This window comes from Solanum verrucosum, unplaced genomic scaffold (assembly GCF_900185275.1).
Source record: "Solanum verrucosum unplaced genomic scaffold, falcon-dt-bn FXZP01000180.1, whole genome shotgun sequence".
Lineage (NCBI taxonomy): Eukaryota > Viridiplantae > Streptophyta > Magnoliopsida > Solanales > Solanaceae > Solanum > Solanum verrucosum.
In genome coordinates this window covers 9,373-27,952 of record NW_026020402.1, presented here as the reverse complement: position 1 = coordinate 27,952, position 18,580 = coordinate 9,373, and the positions used below count along the sequence as shown (strand labels likewise).

Here is an 18,580-nt window from a genome sequence, read left to right as displayed (position 1 = left end):
TATTTTTATTTAACTTTATACAAATTTAAACGTCTACTTGTGCACATCCAAAGTTGAAAAACATAGATGTCAACTAAGACAAAGTTAAAAGACATGTATGTGTTATATCAAGTTAGAACTTAAAAAAATACTATTAAAAAAAGGTAAAAGACATTTTTAAACAACGAATTTAAAAAATAAACAAATATTTCAGATAGAGGGAGTAAAATATATTTTAACCGTGCGCAAACTATCAGTTTTTACACTTCAATTAAATAAATATAATTGCTTCCTTTAGAATAAATTAAAGAGTAGAAAAGTTTATACAGAGTAGGAGTTTCTTCTATATTACAACAACAAAGACGTTTTCTCCCTACACTAATGGGCTTTGCCAAATTGTCAACTAAAGCTTCATGGTCCTTCACATTTGGTATCATGAACTTCTTCCAAACTCCTTCCCACAAAATTCTCCACTGTCAAACGGTCCTGCTGCCGCAGCCACATCTAGATTACCGCCCATTGATGTTATTAGAGCGGATAATCCAGGTGTTGAGCCTCCACCAGCTGCCATCCCCAATCCAAGAAGGTCAAGAGTAGGATGTTTGGGACCGAAAACAGAGGGAGTTCCCAACATCAGTTCCTTTAGACCAGAGCCATCGTCACATGGCAATCCAAGGCCAAGGCCTGCAGCCAACGTTGCACCATCAGTGTCAATTTGTCTCCCATTCCATTCGTGTTGCCCACTAGACGATGAAGAAGAAGATAATATCCCAAGACCCCTCAACAATGATGAGTTTGTCGCTGTTGCACCCATCTGAGCAGCCTTCTGCAGTAATGCTGTTGCAGACATGGATGGTTGTGGTGCTGCAGCATACTGAATTCTCTCTTGCCCAGCTGGTCCAAAGACTGATGAACCATGATTCATTGCAAGGCAGAGAGATATTGGTTCCATAGATGATGGTGGTTCTATATCAGGTGGTGGTGCAGGAGCCACGGACTGAAACCAATCCGTAAATTGAGGTGCTTGAGACGGCAAACTTCCTGAAGCTGTTGATGAAGCAAATAAGCTTGCAAAAGTGCTGTTGCTGGCACTTCTGTTGCTGCTCGAGTTACTACTGCTGCTACAGATTCCAGTCAAGCTTGTAAAAATGCTGCTGCCGCTGGTACTTCTGTTACAGCTCGAGCTACTGCTGTTGCTATAGATTCCAGTTGAACTTGCAAAAATGCTGCTGCCGCTACAGATTCCAGTTGAACTTGTAAATATGCTGCTGCTACAGATTCCAGTTGAACTTGAAACTATGCAGCTGCCGCTACAGATTCCAGTTGAACTTGGAAATATGCTGCTGCTACAGATTCCAGTTGAACTTGGAAATATGCTGCTGCTACAGATTCCAGTTGAACTTGAAAATATGCTGCTGCTGTGGGTACTTCCATTACTGCTTGAGCTCCTACTATTGCTACATATTCCAGACAAGCTTGGGAAAACGCTGATGATGCCAGTACTTCCATTACTGCTCGAGCTCCTAGTGCTGCTACAGATTCCAGTCAAGCTTGGAAAAATGCTGCTGCTGCTGGTACTTCCATTACTGCTTGAACTCCAACTGCTGCTGCAGATTCCAGTCAAGCTTGTAAAACAGTTGCTGTTGGTACATCCGGTGCATGAGCTACTACTGCAGATTCCAGACAAGCTTGATTTTGCTGTTGTTTCTTCTATATCCTGTTTAGTAATAGTTCCATTGGAATTTGTGTGTGGACTCTCTGCCAAATTGTAACAATTATAGTAAGACAGAAAGAAACAACTCATATAAACAAGCAGTGAAAGTTAAGCTTTTGATATAAAAGGTTAGTAGAAGTGATGACACATGTTAGAATTCTTTAAGTTGTGCTATGTTTCCTTTACCTTACCCAAAGTTTTTTCAGATTGGAAATGTTACTTTTCTATTTTTTTGTTTAATCTCTTTATGCCTATATTTACATACTTCTGTTTCTACAATTTGAACTTTGTTCAGATAAAGGATCACTTGGGCGTTTGGACATGAGTAGGTCGAGATATGAAAAAAAGTAGTATTTGAAGTTGAAGTTGAAAAGAGTATTTGGAAATTGAATCAAGTGTTTGGACAAGAAAACAAGTTGAATTTTAGTGAGTGAAAACTTGAAAAAGACTCCAAAAACTGTTTTTCAAGTTAGAAGTTGAAATAATGGCCCAGATTGATAAGCAAACACTTATTTAACATAGTCTAATGAGGAATACAGATAACAACAAGAATCAATAGATGACAAAAGTTCTTGATAAAATATCATTAACTGACAAAATAAGCAAGACTCCAAAACAAAGAAAGAACAAAGTCTCCTGTCTGTTCTCAACAAACACACATATCAGATACACTACAAATCCAGATTTTCAAACTAGTTAAAAATTGAACTTCAAAATGTACCTGGATTCTGGATGGGAGAATCAGAAGACACTACAGCAGTTGACGGAGAAACAGGAGGTGGTAGAGGCTCCGGGGCAGCTGGTGAAGGAATGGCTGGCGGCTCCGAGGATGGTGGGGGCGTAGGAGGTGTTTGTGGTGTTGATGAAACAACAACTTGAACTTTATGGTCCTCATCAGCAATAGGAGTTGTAACTGCATTCTGTGCTTTCTCAGTATCTTTTGCTAAAACATCACAAAATGCCCTGTGTGTGATAAAGCTATCCCTCCTATATATTATTAACAAAGATATCAGCTTTACAATAAAGAGAGATTAGCAATCAAAAGGGCATCAAGAATGGACCTTGAAAACATAGTCCCACAATCACATTTATACTCTTTAGTTCCACAAATCTTCAAATGAGCCTTCAAATCAGACTGAACTGCATACTTTTTTGAGCACTTATCACATTTCCACTTCTTCTCACCGTGTTTCCTACAAAAATGCTTCTTGATCCCAGTCAAATCCCCTAATGCCCGTGAAGGATCATGGTGAACACACGTAGGTTCGGGGCAAACATACACTCTCTTCCTCACCTCATTGCTTGCTCTCTGCCTTAGCTTCCAAGGCAGATTGTGACCTCTTCTATGAAGCTGCAAATTCTGGTCTCTCTGAAACCCTTTGTTGCAAATTTCACACACAAATCGGTTCGTTGCCAATAGAGTTTTCGGTGACAAAGCTACCACTTCCGCATTAGGATCTAATCAAAGGATAATAGAAAAGCCCCAAAAATCAATTTTCTGCTGAAATAGAAATCTGGGTTCTTAAACAAAATGGGTTTAAATAACTAAACCCTAACTAATTTGAAAGCTAACCATAGTAGTCGTATTAATTAGAAATTGCAAATTTAAATTAATTTACCTGGCATTCCAGGGAGATTCCGTTTTTTCTTTGCTGCTTCTTTACAAGGAGCTGTCTGATCACCAGAAGACAATACACTCACTTCACCAGAGCCCGCGCAATCATTCATGGCGGATGAAATAGAATTCTTCTAGGGTTTATCTAGTGCCTAAAATGTAAAAATCTAGAGCATTTCTACTTAAGAAACTTTCTACTCGCTTCTTTTTGCGAATCTACCATTCAATATTGCTTTCTGTACCCAACTAGTATCTCTGAACAAAGTTCTGATTCTTCTGAACACAAGCTCAGACTAGCTAATTAGCAAAACCCACATCACAAAACCAGCTCAAAGCAAAGTAGATAAGCAAAACCCAGATACCAAAATTGGCAAGAAATCACTCACTGGCGAGAAAATGAAAAAAATAAATTCAAATTAATGCAAATGGGATTTGCTAAAATGGAAGGACTCCACTCAAATTAGTGAGTTCCCGAGTAAGATTCACCTACAATACTCAAATCTTCACTTGTATTACAACAATAAGAGAAGTAAGTCGAAACTCCGGATCGGAAAAGGGTGAAAATGGGGGATTTTGGGTGGTCGGCGGCAGGGAAACTAGAGAGAGAAAGGGGAAATTTGAGTATGCAAAGTCTTGTATGTTACTAGTGTTTTCACTCTTTTAACTTTTCAGAACATGTGGACATTTTAAGAAATAATAATATTTTTTTGCAAAGTGTTTTCGTGTCCTATTTCATGCCATGATATTTGGCACTTTAGTATTATCTTATTCATAAAATTCTATATATATATATGTAAGTTTAATAAATAATTATTTATTAAATTGTGTTAATTATTTATTTTGAAACGTTATAGAAATAATGAAAGCGTTATATATAGATTGTGGTTTACTTTACAATATCAATCATATCTTATACTTTATTAGTTAAGATAATAAGATGATTTACCCCTTATAAAAGGGTAGAATATGTTGAAAAATTTATGAAAAGTACTTTATTGCAAACATTTTTAGAAAATAGAAAATTTTCATAATTTTAGGTGTGTTAGTGACATTATCGAATTCTCATGATTCAATTAGTTTTTCTAGTAAACTTGAAGAATAAAAACTAACAAAGACTAAACTAATAAGAAAATCTAATACAATATATGTGTATATGAAAGGAAAGTTATCTTTGATACACGCATTAAGAAAATAATAATTGATATAATTATTTAATAATAATATATTTATTAATTGATGTCTAAAACAATAGAAAATTAAAATGAACAGAGTATTACTTCCTCTGTACCAGTTTATATGACTTACTTTTTTTTCTAATCAATCCAAAAAAGAATGACACATTTGTTAAGTAACAATTTAACTTTAAAATATTTATTTTACCTTAGTTAAATTATTTACCGCTACACAAATATTTATCATTTATTTTTCACCACAAATTTTAAAGTCTTTATTTCTTTCTTAAATTTCATGTTAAATCAAACTAACTTATGGAACGGAGGGAGTATTAAAAATTAGAAACACTTTTAACTTAAGATTAGCTACTTAACCACTTTCAGTAAAGTGATGAAAGTGGGGCTAGAAATAGGAGTGGTCAATTTGCTAAATTAAGAGAAAGTCACTGAGAGTGAAAAATACAATAAAGGGTGGAGGGTAATTAATAAAAGTGAAAAGTATGCTAAAGAAAAGTCAAGTTACTTTTGACTATTTATAAGGCTTTTGGGGTAGTTGTATAATTGCCACGTGTTGTGCATTATTTGAATTTTCTTATACTAAACTTATATTAATGATACTAACATCTTTAGACCACTATTAGCTAACTATGGTGTAAGCAAGTTGGAATTTGAGGATAAATTTGTATTGTTAATGATTAAATGTAATATTAAATTTTAAAATAAATTTATATTATTAATTAAATGTAATATGAATATTTCAGACTTAATCGTGAGATATTCATTTGATTAGAGAGTATAATATATGAATGCCAATTTATTAATTTGTGAGAAAACTTCGGTTCTTCTATAAAATAGGACGGCAAATTAATTTATTTTGACATCAATTTTAAGTGGAATAATATATTGATCACTCTATATTTTTTCTATACTTTACTTAGTTTGTAATATTTTTTTATGACACATTATTGACATGAGATGATGTCATTCTCGAGCAAATATTTTAAAAGAATAGAAGGTAAGAATTTTCTTTTCCTCAAATAATAACAAATATTTTTAAATATAAATTTATCAGGCAAAAGCTATATGTGTCGAATACTTGAGGTGGAAATTCATCTTAATGTAATGGATCTGATAGGTACTATGAAAAATAAAAATCAGACATTAAATTAAGATTATGTCAAAATAATGCTATTTCTGCACATCATTTTATCCCTAATATTATAAAAGTGATTCAAATTTTATTCTTTCTTTATTAACTTCATCCATTTATTTTTTAATAAAATTAAACTCATCATATTAAAAGTGGACAGAGAAAGTAATGCTTATTATTGAAATGGAAAGAACTCTATTGCTAAAAGAAAAGAAAAAAAGGAGAAAAAGGATTAAACAAGCAAAGAGTATTTTAGAGATAATAATTTCTATTTTTAATAAAATGGAAGATGGTAGATGATTTATATTAGGTAGTTCAAGAAGATTATAAAACAATATTGAGCTACATGGGTTGCAACTTGCATGGCCTCTTCCTTTGAAAGAGTAATTGTTTCTATTCCTATCAATCGAACTTTGTATTTTATAGACTTGAAAAATCATGACTTGATCGACATGATCTTTCTCACTATTTTCTTTTCTCATATCATACTCTCTTTGTGCGTTAACAAACTGAAGTGAAGGATGGATGTGAAAAGCATTGGCCAACATAACAAACCTTAAGATCTTGTATTTGTTTTAAAAAATCTTTGACAAACTGTATAACATTGTTATCTTCGTCTAACGATTTGTGTATAGCAATGAGACTGTCACAAATTTTCTTAAATTCTTTTATATATTCATCTATAGATTTTAATCCCAACTTAATACTCTAAATTTATTGCTTCAATTCATGAAATAATTTCTTATGCTCGCTAACTTTTCAGGACATTTTAAGAAATAGTAATAATTTTTGCAAAGTGTTTTCGTGTCCCATTTCATACCAAGATCTTTGGCTAAGGACCAAGTGCATGTTGATTTTATAACTATTATGTGACTGATAATTTAATGGGAAAATTATGCGGTTAAGCAAACTTATACTACTTAATTACTCATCATAGCTATAGTTTGCTATAATTACCACTCATGACTAACATTATACATTAATTACGCGGGCTGACTTCGAGTTTGTATAATTAGTTATGTTTGTATATGTATAATTCGTCAGAATATACAAATACATATGTATAATATACAATTATCTAACCTATATGCATTTACAATTCACCTTTCTCCCACTCTCTGCCCTCTCTCGCTTGCCTCTCCCCTCTCTCTCCCAATCTCGCTCGCCTCTTCCTCCCTCTCCCAATCTCGCTTGCTATATATACAATTGCATATGTATAATATACAATTATCTAACATATATACATATACAATTCACCTCTCTCCCCCTCTCTGCCCTCTCTCTCTCGCCTCTCTCCTCCCTCTCCCAATCTCGCTCGCCTCTCTCCTCCCTCTCCCAATCTCTCTTGCCATATATACAAATATATATGTATAATATACAATTATCTAACATATATACATATACAATTCACATTTCTCCACTCTTTGCCCCCTCTCTCTCGCCTCTCTCCTCTCTCTCCCAGTCTCGCTCGCCTCTCTCCTCCATATAACATGTAGCTACGAATTGTAATTATCAAACTATAGCTATGGAGAGTAATTAGACTATTTTTGAGTGGCTATATGTGAAAGTTCCCCTAATTTAATTATATTAAATCAACTTTTAGAAGATGATTTCATTAATTAATAAAATTGTGTTTAATGTTTTGAAACGTTATAGTACAAGTAATAAAAGCGCAACATCTAAATTGTGATTTATCTTAACTTATATTTGGACATGCGATATAAAGTATGATTTTAAATTAGCGGTCTTAATTTTTCAAAAAAGCCTGATTTCGAATTTCAAATCACAATTTATTTTTAAAAAAAAAATTTGACCCTTGCGTTTATATTTTGTAAAGAAAAAACTCATCATCTTAAATAGGGTTGTTCATGGTTATGGTTAAAAAATCAAACTGAACCGCAATTCAAACCAAACCGATTTAAAAAAATTGGTATCTGGTTTGGTTTAGTTACCTTTGGTTTTAAATTTTGAAAATCGATACTATTCGGTTTGGTTTTGATTTTACTAAAAAACAACCGCAAAAATAATCAAACCGAACCGATAAATTAGATATATAAATTTTATAATTATTTATATATTATTCATAAATAAAATAAATTTTAATGAGAAAATTGTGTGAAATAGTAAACTATTAATTCAAATTAAATGTTATAGCTATAATTTATTTTATTTGTAATTCGCAGCAAACATCCTATTTTTTTGCCATTTAGTTTGGTATACAATTACCCATTCGGTATACAAATGTATAAAATGCGTCTGTGTTTGTATAAAGCGAGAGAAAAGTTTATATACAAATACAAACACAGATATTTTCGTCCAATACACTTATAACTATACAAATACAGATATTCCCCTGCCCAGTTCTCTTTTGTCTTTCTCTCTTTCTCATTTTATACAAACACAAATTATACAAATTACAATGTATAATTTGTGTTGTATAAAGCGAGAGAGAGATTTGCACATAGATTTCACATATACACTTATACAAAGAACACATACATATACAAATTACAACTATATGTACATATACAATGGACAAGCCTAACTGAAACGTTTTATATACAAATTATCCAATTGTATAAATGAATTTATACAAAACTGAACAATTTGTATATAAATTGGATGTATCTAGCGAAATATACAAATCAAAAGCTCCATAGCAAACATAAAATTTGTTATGGAACGCAATTATGCAAATTATAGCTATAACATACAAATATGATTTTTATGTTTGTTATATGTGAAAATTGCTCAATTTTAATTAACTTAAGTCTTTAACTTTACCATTTTCTCAAGCCCAATACTTAAGTCCAACTATAACAATCCTAAGTCCAAGTCCATCAAAATCAATTTTAGTCTTTACCTACCCTACTTCACATAAAATAGTCACACTTTCTCTTAATTGAATCACGTTCGTGTAATGATAACTCTAGTATTGCTTAATTGAACAGACAATAGCTTTTCTGTGGATTATTCATGTACTAGGTGTTTGTATCTATCGAGATGCGTACGTCCTCAAAAAAAGTCTTACTTTCAAACCGAATAAACCAGAAAAACTTAACCAAACCGACAATAACCAAATCGACGGTAATTTTTTTTCGTTTCATTTGGTTGGATTTTAGAAATTTAAAAAAACTGACCGGATTGGTTTGGTTTTGATTTTAATCAATAATTGATCCAAACCGAACCACGAACACCCCTAATTTTAAATTTTGTAAAAAAAAAAAAAGTTTTGCTCAGTGTGAAGAGATTATTCAGTTCATTTGAAAGGATTATATTAAAAAATAACTAGTTATTGTTGTTGTTGATTAGTGTATCTTCATAAAATTATGTGTATTTGAAATTTTGTTAATTACAAATATTTATTTATAAAAGAAACATAAAGATAAGTGATTTATCTATGCGACGTCTTATGAATTTATAAACTATAATTTGCTTATTTGATAAGATTGCATAAGAATTCAGAAAATTTCAATAGTTTTCATAAATTGTGAAACTTCAGCTTCATATCAATCTAATTTCATATTCATGTCCAAATGATCCCTCATATAATCAACTATTTTGTACTTTATTAGTCAGATAATAAGATGATTTATCCTATAAGTAGAGAGTAAAAGAAAAGGAACACATTGAAATGAGTGGTATAGACTATAGAGTAGGGATGTGTTTGATACCAAGAAAAATATATGTTTTGATCCGTTAAAATTTTATTTAAAGTCGATCCAACTAACTTTAGAGCAGGGGATTTCAACCCTGTAAGTTCATTCACCATAAAAAAAAAATTGAAAAGTTATATGTTAAGTAGATATTTAAAAATAATATAATTGAAACATGTTTATTTTGTGGGTTTATTATTTAATAGGTAAATTTAATAAAATATTATAATACAAAATTGAATTAGTCTCATCATGAAAACTTGTTGGGAGATCTAAATTAACAATTTAGTGACAGTAATTTAAAGATCTAACTAAAATATAGAATGACAGAAATAAGAATTACTTATTTAAGTTTACTAAATAAGAATGTCAAGTAAGAAGATTGTGATAGGGTGGATGATATTAATGGTGGAAAGTGGGGCTAATGAAGTCCAGTATCTAAATGGTCAGATGAAGGGTCTTGGAATTTCTCAAACCTTAATATTGCTGTTAATTTTTTAAATATAAAGCAAAAATTTTAGTAATTTTATTGTCATGTCTTGCCTATGATAATTTTTTGAGCATTATCTTGCTTGGAGCCATGGACAGTATAGCTACTTTACTTTGTTAGGGCCTCAAATTGACAAAATTATTCGAAACTTTCAATCAATGTCAGGCAAGTCCTGTGTTTTGCAATTTGAAAGTTCAAACCATATTACAAAAGATAGGACTTGCATGACATTGATTGAAAGTTTAAGATAATTGTCAATTTTTTTCCTTAAATTAATGGGATTGAACGTGGGGCGGGTATCGGGTTATTAAATGGATCCGGGTTTGGATTAAATTTAATTTGTTTAGGTTAATTACAAATAACCCAATGAAATTGTGCCTCATAAGAAATGAGAAATTTAATTCTATTGTTAAATGTAGCTGTAAAAAATAAGGATATTTCAAGGCCAATAGGTTGACATCAAGGGCATTTTAAAGCCGAAAGGTAAACGAAGATACTTTTATAGCAAATCTGATAGTTTAAAGGTATTTTAGGCCTTTTTTGGTAAATATAAAGAAGCTAAAGTTTATCAAAGAATGTGTGTTGTCTACTAAATACATAATTCAAAAAGAAGATACACTAAAGTTTAATTGCTAGCGTGATGGCTACAACACGAGTGTACAAGCTTGAGAGATATGGAACTACACTGCAGATATATATAAAAACTAATAATCATTTTCCCCTCTACTCCTCACAAGGTCCAAAACTGCAAGGCATATTACAAATGGTGACAAAAGAACAAAAACAAGCACAATAAGGGGAGCCGCTGAAATTTAATCCACAACTCATTTTAAAATATAATAACAACTAGAGTGAGCCAAATTTATAAGGAATGAAACAACAATGCTTTCTTCAATATTATGTTCGTCATTGACAGAGCTATCAACTCAACACACACATCAAAAAAAAAAAAAAAACTTCACAAATTGGTAAGCTAATTGCAAAGCATTCCTCACAACAATCAAGAATTTCAACTTGAATTTCTGATTGATTGTTCGAACTATTACATTAAGTGTCATCTATCGGTAAAGAATAAGAAACGAACAACGTATTTTTCTAGTAAGATGAATTCATACAAAGCCAACTATATCCATGGCACAGCAAACAATTTCACAACCTTAAAAGTTAAATGCCAAAAAAGGCATACATATCTGTCTTAGTTATGGTGAAGAATAACGCTCGACACAGCTGGATTAACTTTCACCACATTTGCCTGAGACAAGAAAATTATCAATGATATAAGTAGGAACTCGCTTATAATAACTGATGCAAAATATTGGATATATTTTTCCAGATCTAATAAGGTACACAAAACCATAAAATGGAGTTTCAACAAAGTCACACATTGGTATTCCCAATAAATTACAGAAGTACAAGGCATAGACAGGAAAGTGAAAGAGGGTCTGCGTTTTGCGCATAAGATCATTTGATCATAAGAAAAATATACTTCAATATTAAAAAAGACGTTTCTCAACTCATTTGATCAGACAGCAAGAGAAATAGCCTACAACAGACTAATAGTAATGAACACAAAGTGCAGTAATTCAGGTTAACCTATAACAGAGTACTATGACTATCACAACCAAACCATATGTATTATGTAGTAGTTTCAGTATTATTTCCAAATTCCTTTTTATGGGCTAACAATTTGAAGCAAATTAAGATTCATCTCAATAACATGGGTTACGGGTTCAGGCAAACAAGACTAAAAAACCTATGTTATTTTTCAAACTAGTGATCACTGACAGTCAAACTTTATTTCGCTCACCAGACTAACAATGAGGTTGCTTCAGCTTTCAGGTATATTTCTTCAACCATATTTCCAGGCTCACCTATGGTACACCTTCTTAGCTTTTTATTTCCATTTCTTTCTTCAACCACTTACTTAAAACAATCAAAAGGTTCTCACTTTGCCACTGGAATTCCAAAAACAATCAAAGCGTTCTCATCCCCAGGGATATTCTTAAAGAAAGTTAGGCTCCTTACTGATGCTTTCATTTAAGGCAGGTAAATTGCTGATGCAGCTTTGATTGCTAATGAAGCTCTTGATTGGAAACTAAAAAGTGGGAAGCATGTATTTTTCAAAAGCTGGATTATAGAGAAAGCTTTTGATCAACTAAATTAGTCATATCTTATCTCTATGCTAAGAAAAATCAGGTTTGGTGATAGCCTGATAGGTGTGTCAGATGGATCAAGTTCAGCATCTCTATAGTCAAGTTCTCAGTGTAGGTTAACAGTTCTCCAGTAGGATTTTTAAGGGTCTTAGACAGGGGAACCCTTCCTCTTCATCTTGGCTATGGAGGGACATAAAAAAATGTAGGATAAATTTGTTCAAATGAGTTAGTTAAAAGGTTTGAGGCTGGGGCTCTGGGAACTCAATCACTGCCTCTCACTTACTCTAGGCTGATGTACTTTGATATTTTGTCAAGCAGACTTAACCCAAGTTCTAAAACTTGATCTCACGCTCTTAATATTTGAAGCTTCATCAGATCTTCACCTTACATTGTTGAAGAGTGTGATGTATCCGCTTAGTTCAGTGCCAAATTTGAGTGAACTGGTAGATCTTCTGTACTTCAGTACTTGTATTTTCCCAACTACCTAGTTGGGGCTTCCATTGCTAAATTCAGAGCTATTGGACTATGGATAGAGTATGAAACTTGGAGAAAAGGCTTGCACCGTGGCAAATGCAGTATCTCTGTGGAAGGTAGACTTACACTAGTCAACAGTGTTCCGTGGAAAACATCCCCTTACACTAGTCAATAGTGTTCTGTGGAAAGCATCCCCACTAACTACATGTCTCTATTCCTATGCCAGGTAAGGTTCTCAAGCAACTGGACAAGATTAGGAGGAATATTCTCGGGGTAGGTAATAATAGTTCTCATAAAGTCCACTTTGGTGAAATGGACCAAAGTCACTCAACCAATATCTCAAGAGGTCTGGGAATAAGAGACCTTGCCATTCATGACAAATGCATGACAATGACATGGCTATGAATTTTCTCGGGGTAGGTAATAATAGTTCTCATAAAGTCCACTTTGGTGAAATGGACCAAAGTCACTCAACCAATATCTCAAGAGGTCTGGGAATAAGAGACCTTGCCATTCATGACAAATGCATGACAATGACATGGCTATGGAGGTATAGCCAGGATGTCTCTGGAAGAAAGTGGTTAAAGCAAAGCATGGAACCTACAATCATTGGTGCACCAAAGTTTCAAGAACACCTCCAGGGGTATGTCTATGGAAAACTATTAGCAAGCTATGGGAGGAAATTTCACAGAATAATTTTTCTCAGTTGGAAATCCTAATATTAGTTTCTGTAAAGATAAGTGGCTAAGCAACTCTGTTCTAATGAAAGCATCCGACTATTCCATCTTTGCAGTGATACTAACTCATCCATTTCTCATTAGCAATGGGAAAGCTGGAACATTATATATAGAAGGAATGTCAATGACGGAGAAGATCTCCTAGGTCTCCTAACAAAGTTGGACAACTCAGTGATTAGTGATGCATCAGAATCCAGATAGTCAGAAATGGGGTCATAGAAAAGAAGGAATAGTCACAGCTAAAAAAGGTTACAATCATTATTGTTCCCACAATAGTATTTGGAAACTGATTTGGAGGACAAAGTTACCAATGAAGATAATGTGCTACAACTGGCTAGGACTAACATGGAGCATGCTAGACCCAGGACAACCTCGTCATAAGAAAATTTCAAATTACAACTAGATGCTACATGCCCAGAAATCAGTAGAGTCAATCACTTGCTGCTCCATTGTACAGTTGCAAATGACATTTGAAATATGTTTTCTTCTATTTGTGGATTTAAATGGGGCATGCCACAAAATCTGAAGTAAGCAGGTGAATGTTGGAGCTCATGGAAAGTTGATAAAGCCATCAGGAAAGTCTGGACTATGAAACCAGCCAGCATTTTTTGGATAGCATAGATAGAAAGGAATCGCAGATGTTATAAATGGTGTATCAACTCCAAATCACTCTCTCAAGGCTAAATGTGTCCTAGTTCTCTTTAGTTAAAGTAAACTTTCCCCTGTAAATTTCCCTGAATAGTTTCTGGACTTCGTTAGCTCCCTGCACATAGGTTAGTTTTTTTTAGTATTTGGAGCTAACAGCTTCATTAAATTTTAGCATAGTCTCACTTTTTTTGTCCAGACACTGTCCCTTCTTGTTTGTTTTTTGTTAGTTCCATGTCCTAGCATAGACAAATGTACTGGAGCTAACAGTACTTCTTTTGCAACCATTGCATCTTCTTGATGCCAGCAATGCAACAACTTACTTCATCAAAGAAGAAAGTTAGGCCCCTTGTGACAGGTTACTACCAAAATAATCTGCATCTATTAACAAGGTACTACTAATAAAAATTACTACAAAATAACTTGAATCTATCTTAAATCAGATCAACTAAATCAGGAAACAAGAGAAATATCAGAACTTGGTGTAGCTTTATAGACAATGGTGGTCAATGGAGAATTGGCATAAATTTGAAGAACAACAGGTTGCCAAATGGAGTGTTCATGAAATTTGGTCATTCAGATGTCATGATTTTGCTACTCTGGCTTGACTATTTTTTCCAGCTAAATTCATTTTGACTAATCCATGTATATGAAGTTGCATTTCACTTAGGATTTGAACCTAAGACCGTATAATTCTCCTCTCACTTTCTTGACCACAACGCCACACCCTTGGGTGCATTCAATGCTTCTTTAAAGGTTTTTACTTTTTCATTTCTGCTGTCGGGGATGGTAAGATGCTGGGAGTCACAACTTTCGTGAGAACAATTATCCCATCTGCTTTGAACCAAAGTCACTACTAGAACATGGTGTTACCTCGTAAGATTCATAGTTAGGTGATCAGAACAGAAAAAATGCATCTTTTTACAATCCAATGAATTCTCTAAGGTATCAAATAAGAATGCATCTTTTTACAATCCTTCCTCTACATTCATTGAGATTCGACCATATAGACTACAAAATGGCATACATGTATATCACTATGCAAGTTCACTATAATCTATTTTTCAAAATGAAGAATTAAACTTCAAAGCGATAATCAGTTTGCTTTATTGATTTACTAATCCCAGTTGCCACTCCTTTCCTACATCCAATCTCCACCATCACACTTATGAACAAAACATACATGAATTTGTGATAGTTGCTGAAAAATTAAACTAATTGCAAGTAATACGGACAAAACTTAACTTTTCTTCAAGAGAAAACGAAATACATACCTATTGAAGAGCTCAGAAGCAAATCGAAACCCGTTGTAACACATAAACCATAGCAACACAAGCACCAAAATATCTAAAAAATGTTAAGAACTCCAGATCCAACCAAAATCTGATAACTAAATCACAGATCAGCAAAATGAATTGAAAATCGATAAACTAAAAAGAAATTTAACAGATCTAACAAAATTGATGAACATGAGAAGCAAAAAAACAAAAAAAAAGGATACTGAAGAGACAACGTTCCCACCAGTCGAGCATATACAAACCAAAAGTAACATTGTAGAGATAAATTTTCCGTTGAACCCAATTCATTTTTCTCCGTTTAAGCAGAAAAAATTTGAATTATGAAGAAGAAATGTGATAGCCTGTAATGATGAATTTGCTTGATCCTGCCGCCTTTTAAACACGCTTAGCAGCCTCCCTATTAGAATTTTCCTCTTCCAGTCTCGTTGTCAATTTTTCTTTGTCGTTTTCCGGTGATCAAATTACAAATTACCCCCTTCGAGCAAGAATATTACACAGCACCCCTTTAGGAGTCGTTTGGTAACTCAACTTATTCATATACTCACTAATTTATACGACATTGATAATTAGATTAAAAATAAATTATAATAATATTTGGTTGATAATTTAAAAATACGCATAGCTAATTTATGTATTGTTTTGCATAACTACTTGTATTAGTTATATTGATTATTTCTTATGCAGTGTTTGGTTGATATATTAAAAATAACATGCATTGAATTTTTTTTAAAATAAATATTTATTTATAAAAAATCCTCTATAAATTTGACAGAAAGAATACGAAAACAATTTTTAGGGGGCAATTGTGTCTTTAGCACGCTATAATGCATGTATTAACAACCTTTGTATTACTAATACAGAAATCATGGATTTTCATATATTAGTTATAAATAACTTAATAGGCAAAATGGTATGGTGGACTCTTGTACTTGTACCCGTTTGTATTGTGAACACTTTTACTTACCCCTTTGTCATCTGAACCCTTACACTTAATGACACACAATATATCAAAACCCTCGACCATTGACCTTACTTATGTGGCACTAATATGGTTGAGTTGACAAGAGAATGAGACCACACGCCTATTAAGGCAAGTGAACATCATATTTAAATTTAAAAAATATTTAAATTAGAAGAGTAAAATAATAAACTTAATAAAGAAAAAAGAAACCCTTCTTCTTCACCCAACGACCTACTTTTTTCAGTCATCTCCATTTTTATCCAACCCTCTTTTTTTCTTTCTTTCATCTTCTTTAGGTGGTTTGGTACACCAGAGGCGGCGAGGAGCATGCTGGAACACTGGAGGCAGTGAGGAATTTTCTGGCCTTCTGGTACGCCGGAGAGGATGGAGAGTATAGGGGGTCCCTGGTGGTTCGCAGAAGTCGTCGATGGTACGAAAAAAGGAAGACAATGAAGAGGGAAACGAGGCTGGTGAGGGGCAAGGAGCTGGTGCGACGGCTTATGGTTTTTGGATTTGTGGAGGTTGGAGAAGGAGGAGGTAAGAAAAATGGTGAAAGTGTGCGAAGAAGATGGAGACAAATGAGAGAGAGAGTATTTGTGGTCTCGCCGGCAAGAGGAGTGGTGGCAGCGGCAACTTTCTTCGGCGATTGGGCAATTTCACGGTGAAAACGGTAGATGATGTAGGGAGACCAAAAATTTTAATTTAAAAGAATAAATTAAAATTTTTATTTTGTAAAATTTGCATAAAAACCTTATGACTTTTTGTCCAAAAAGAAATTATTATAAAAATAAAAAATGATGTGGCAAAATTTACCTGACATGGAATGTGATATCAGCGCGATTGAGAGTCACGATGAGTTGAAAGGGTTCAACAGGTTGAGTTTAAATGAGTTCGAGGGTTCAAATGACAAAGGGGTAAGTAGAAGGATTTACAATACAAATGGGTACAAGTACAAGGGTCTACCAGACCATTTTGCCTAATTTAATACCAAATAAAATGTAATAAACAATATATTAGTAATACACAAAGCTAGTACATGCATTATTTTTTCTAATACACTCTGTCAAACGACTACTTAATCTTATGTTCTTAAATTAAAGATGTATTAAATATATCAAAATATCTTTAATCTTTATTTTAAATATATCATGTGAAAAATTATAAAAGTATATAATAAACAACTACATTTTTTACTTGGTTTCAACTCCCGAACTGAGCCACCCAGGCCGCAAGCGACAAATTTCAATTCGGCGATAAAGATAAATGTGGCGCATTTTCGCGAACAAAGACAGCATAGTCTCCCGGAGGGTCTCACCCGACGGACCAGTAAACACTTTACCTATGCGACAGTCAAACGAGCAAATATATATTTTGTGTAGGTGAGATGCAAGACACAAGACGTTGGTGTCCAAAAAAAAAAAAAAGATTGAATTAAAATGTGTCGATGTTAGTCTTTTATGTAAGAAACAAATGTAGAAGTGAGTTGACAGTTTATCTACAAAGATGTTTGAATAAGTTTACAAGTGGGTTAAATTGATTTATAAATGTTTTAAATTTATTTATGTGTTTGGTAAGCACTTATAAGTTAATATATCAGCTAAAAGTTATAAATAGATCATTTTTCAGTTATAATTTTTTAACTTATAAATATTTTTTGATTTTGATTATATATTTTATTAATTTTTGTTTAATATTTATCCTAAGTCTAAAATATATATTTTTAAAAATGAAACTCTCAACTTTCTCTTTATTCTGTAAATGTCGTTCCTTTTTTATTTTTAATATATGAATACTTTTTGGCAAAATATTCAAAAATATGTAAATCAATTTAATAAAAGAACAATTTATCAGATTTTTTTTTATCGAATATATCAAATGCTTATTAATAATTTCAATACAAAAACTCATATGATTCGAATACATTCCTACTTTACACCTTGCAAAGTGTTTTACATTACATCTATCTATCTATTCACGTTTATTTTGTCTGCCATCTTGTATCTTATCTTCTTTTTATCTTGTCCATATCTTATCTTGTATGTCTGCTTCTTATCTTCATCGTCTTCTTTTACTCTAAATCGACATCTGGAATTATGTTATCTTCTCCGTTGCATTTTGAACATATGTGGTCAGCATATTTGTGACCAATTAGCTTGCAATATCTGGTTAATAACTCTGCCAAAATAAATCCTGTTTTTAGTGCTCTCATCATAGGTCGTTCTTCTGGCTTAAGTAATGACAAAATCCATCTCTGGACTTCATCCATATCTGCTTTCCTTAGATCCCTTGAAATGGAATAAATCATTAGTTGATCTCTTGCATAGTAGCTCCATATAGCGTTTCCGTTTAAATAATTATTGGCTAGCTCTTGTATGATAGTTGATATACCAATTATTCTTTTGTTGGCATAAAAACTTGGTATCTCTATTTTGCATATCTCTTCTTGTTGTCCGATGTCCTCGGGTATAATCATATCTTTAGTTAGTCCTATCTTGATAACCTGTATTGGAGGTTTTATTTCCTCATATAATATCTC

General features: G+C 33.0%; 2 protein-coding genes across 2 annotated transcripts; both read right to left on the bottom strand.

Annotated features, from left to right (window-relative positions):
- Positions 1-250: 250 nt before the first annotated feature.
- Positions 251-3,941, bottom strand: LOC125840150 (zinc finger protein GAI-ASSOCIATED FACTOR 1-like). Its single transcript, XM_049519112.1, has 4 exons — positions 3,313-3,941; positions 2,755-3,151; positions 2,415-2,680; positions 251-1,737 (listed from the first exon to the last, which is right to left on the bottom strand). Exons 1-4 carry the CDS (start codon positions 3,419-3,421, stop codon positions 413-415), a joined length of 2,097 nt encoding a protein of 698 aa, XP_049375069.1. The 5' UTR covers positions 3,422-3,941; the 3' UTR covers positions 251-412.
- Positions 3,942-10,917: 6,976 nt separating this feature from the next.
- Positions 10,918-15,399, bottom strand: LOC125840146 (uncharacterized). The gene is made up of 3 exons (XM_049519109.1): positions 15,287-15,399; positions 15,060-15,132; positions 10,918-11,028 (listed from the first exon to the last, which is right to left on the bottom strand). Exons 1-3 carry the CDS (start codon positions 15,369-15,371, stop codon positions 11,016-11,018), a joined length of 171 nt encoding a protein of 56 aa, XP_049375066.1. The 5' UTR covers positions 15,372-15,399; the 3' UTR covers positions 10,918-11,015.
- Between the last annotated feature and the right edge of the window lie 3,181 nt (positions 15,400-18,580).

Bases quoted from the DNA above. Each gene is read 5' to 3' on its own strand.
- LOC125840150 (XM_049519112.1), bottom strand. From the start codon at position 3,421: ATGAATGATTGCGCGGGCTCTGGTGAAGTGAGTGTATTGTCTTCTGGT. The intron at 3,152-3,312 runs GTAAATTAATTT...TCCTTTGATTAG, and splicing joins GAATCTCCCTGGAATGCCAG to ATCCTAATGCGGAAGTGGTA. The intron at 1,738-2,414 runs GTACATTTTGAA...ACAATTTGGCAG, and splicing joins TTCTCCCATCCAGAATCCAG to AGAGTCCACACACAAATTCC.
- LOC125840146 (XM_049519109.1), bottom strand. From the start codon at position 15,371: ATGAATTGGGTTCAACGGAAAATTTATCTCTACAATGTTACTTTTGGT. The intron at 15,133-15,286 runs GTATCCTTTTTT...AACATTTTTTAG, and splicing joins GTGGGAACGTTGTCTCTTCA to ATATTTTGGTGCTTGTGTTG.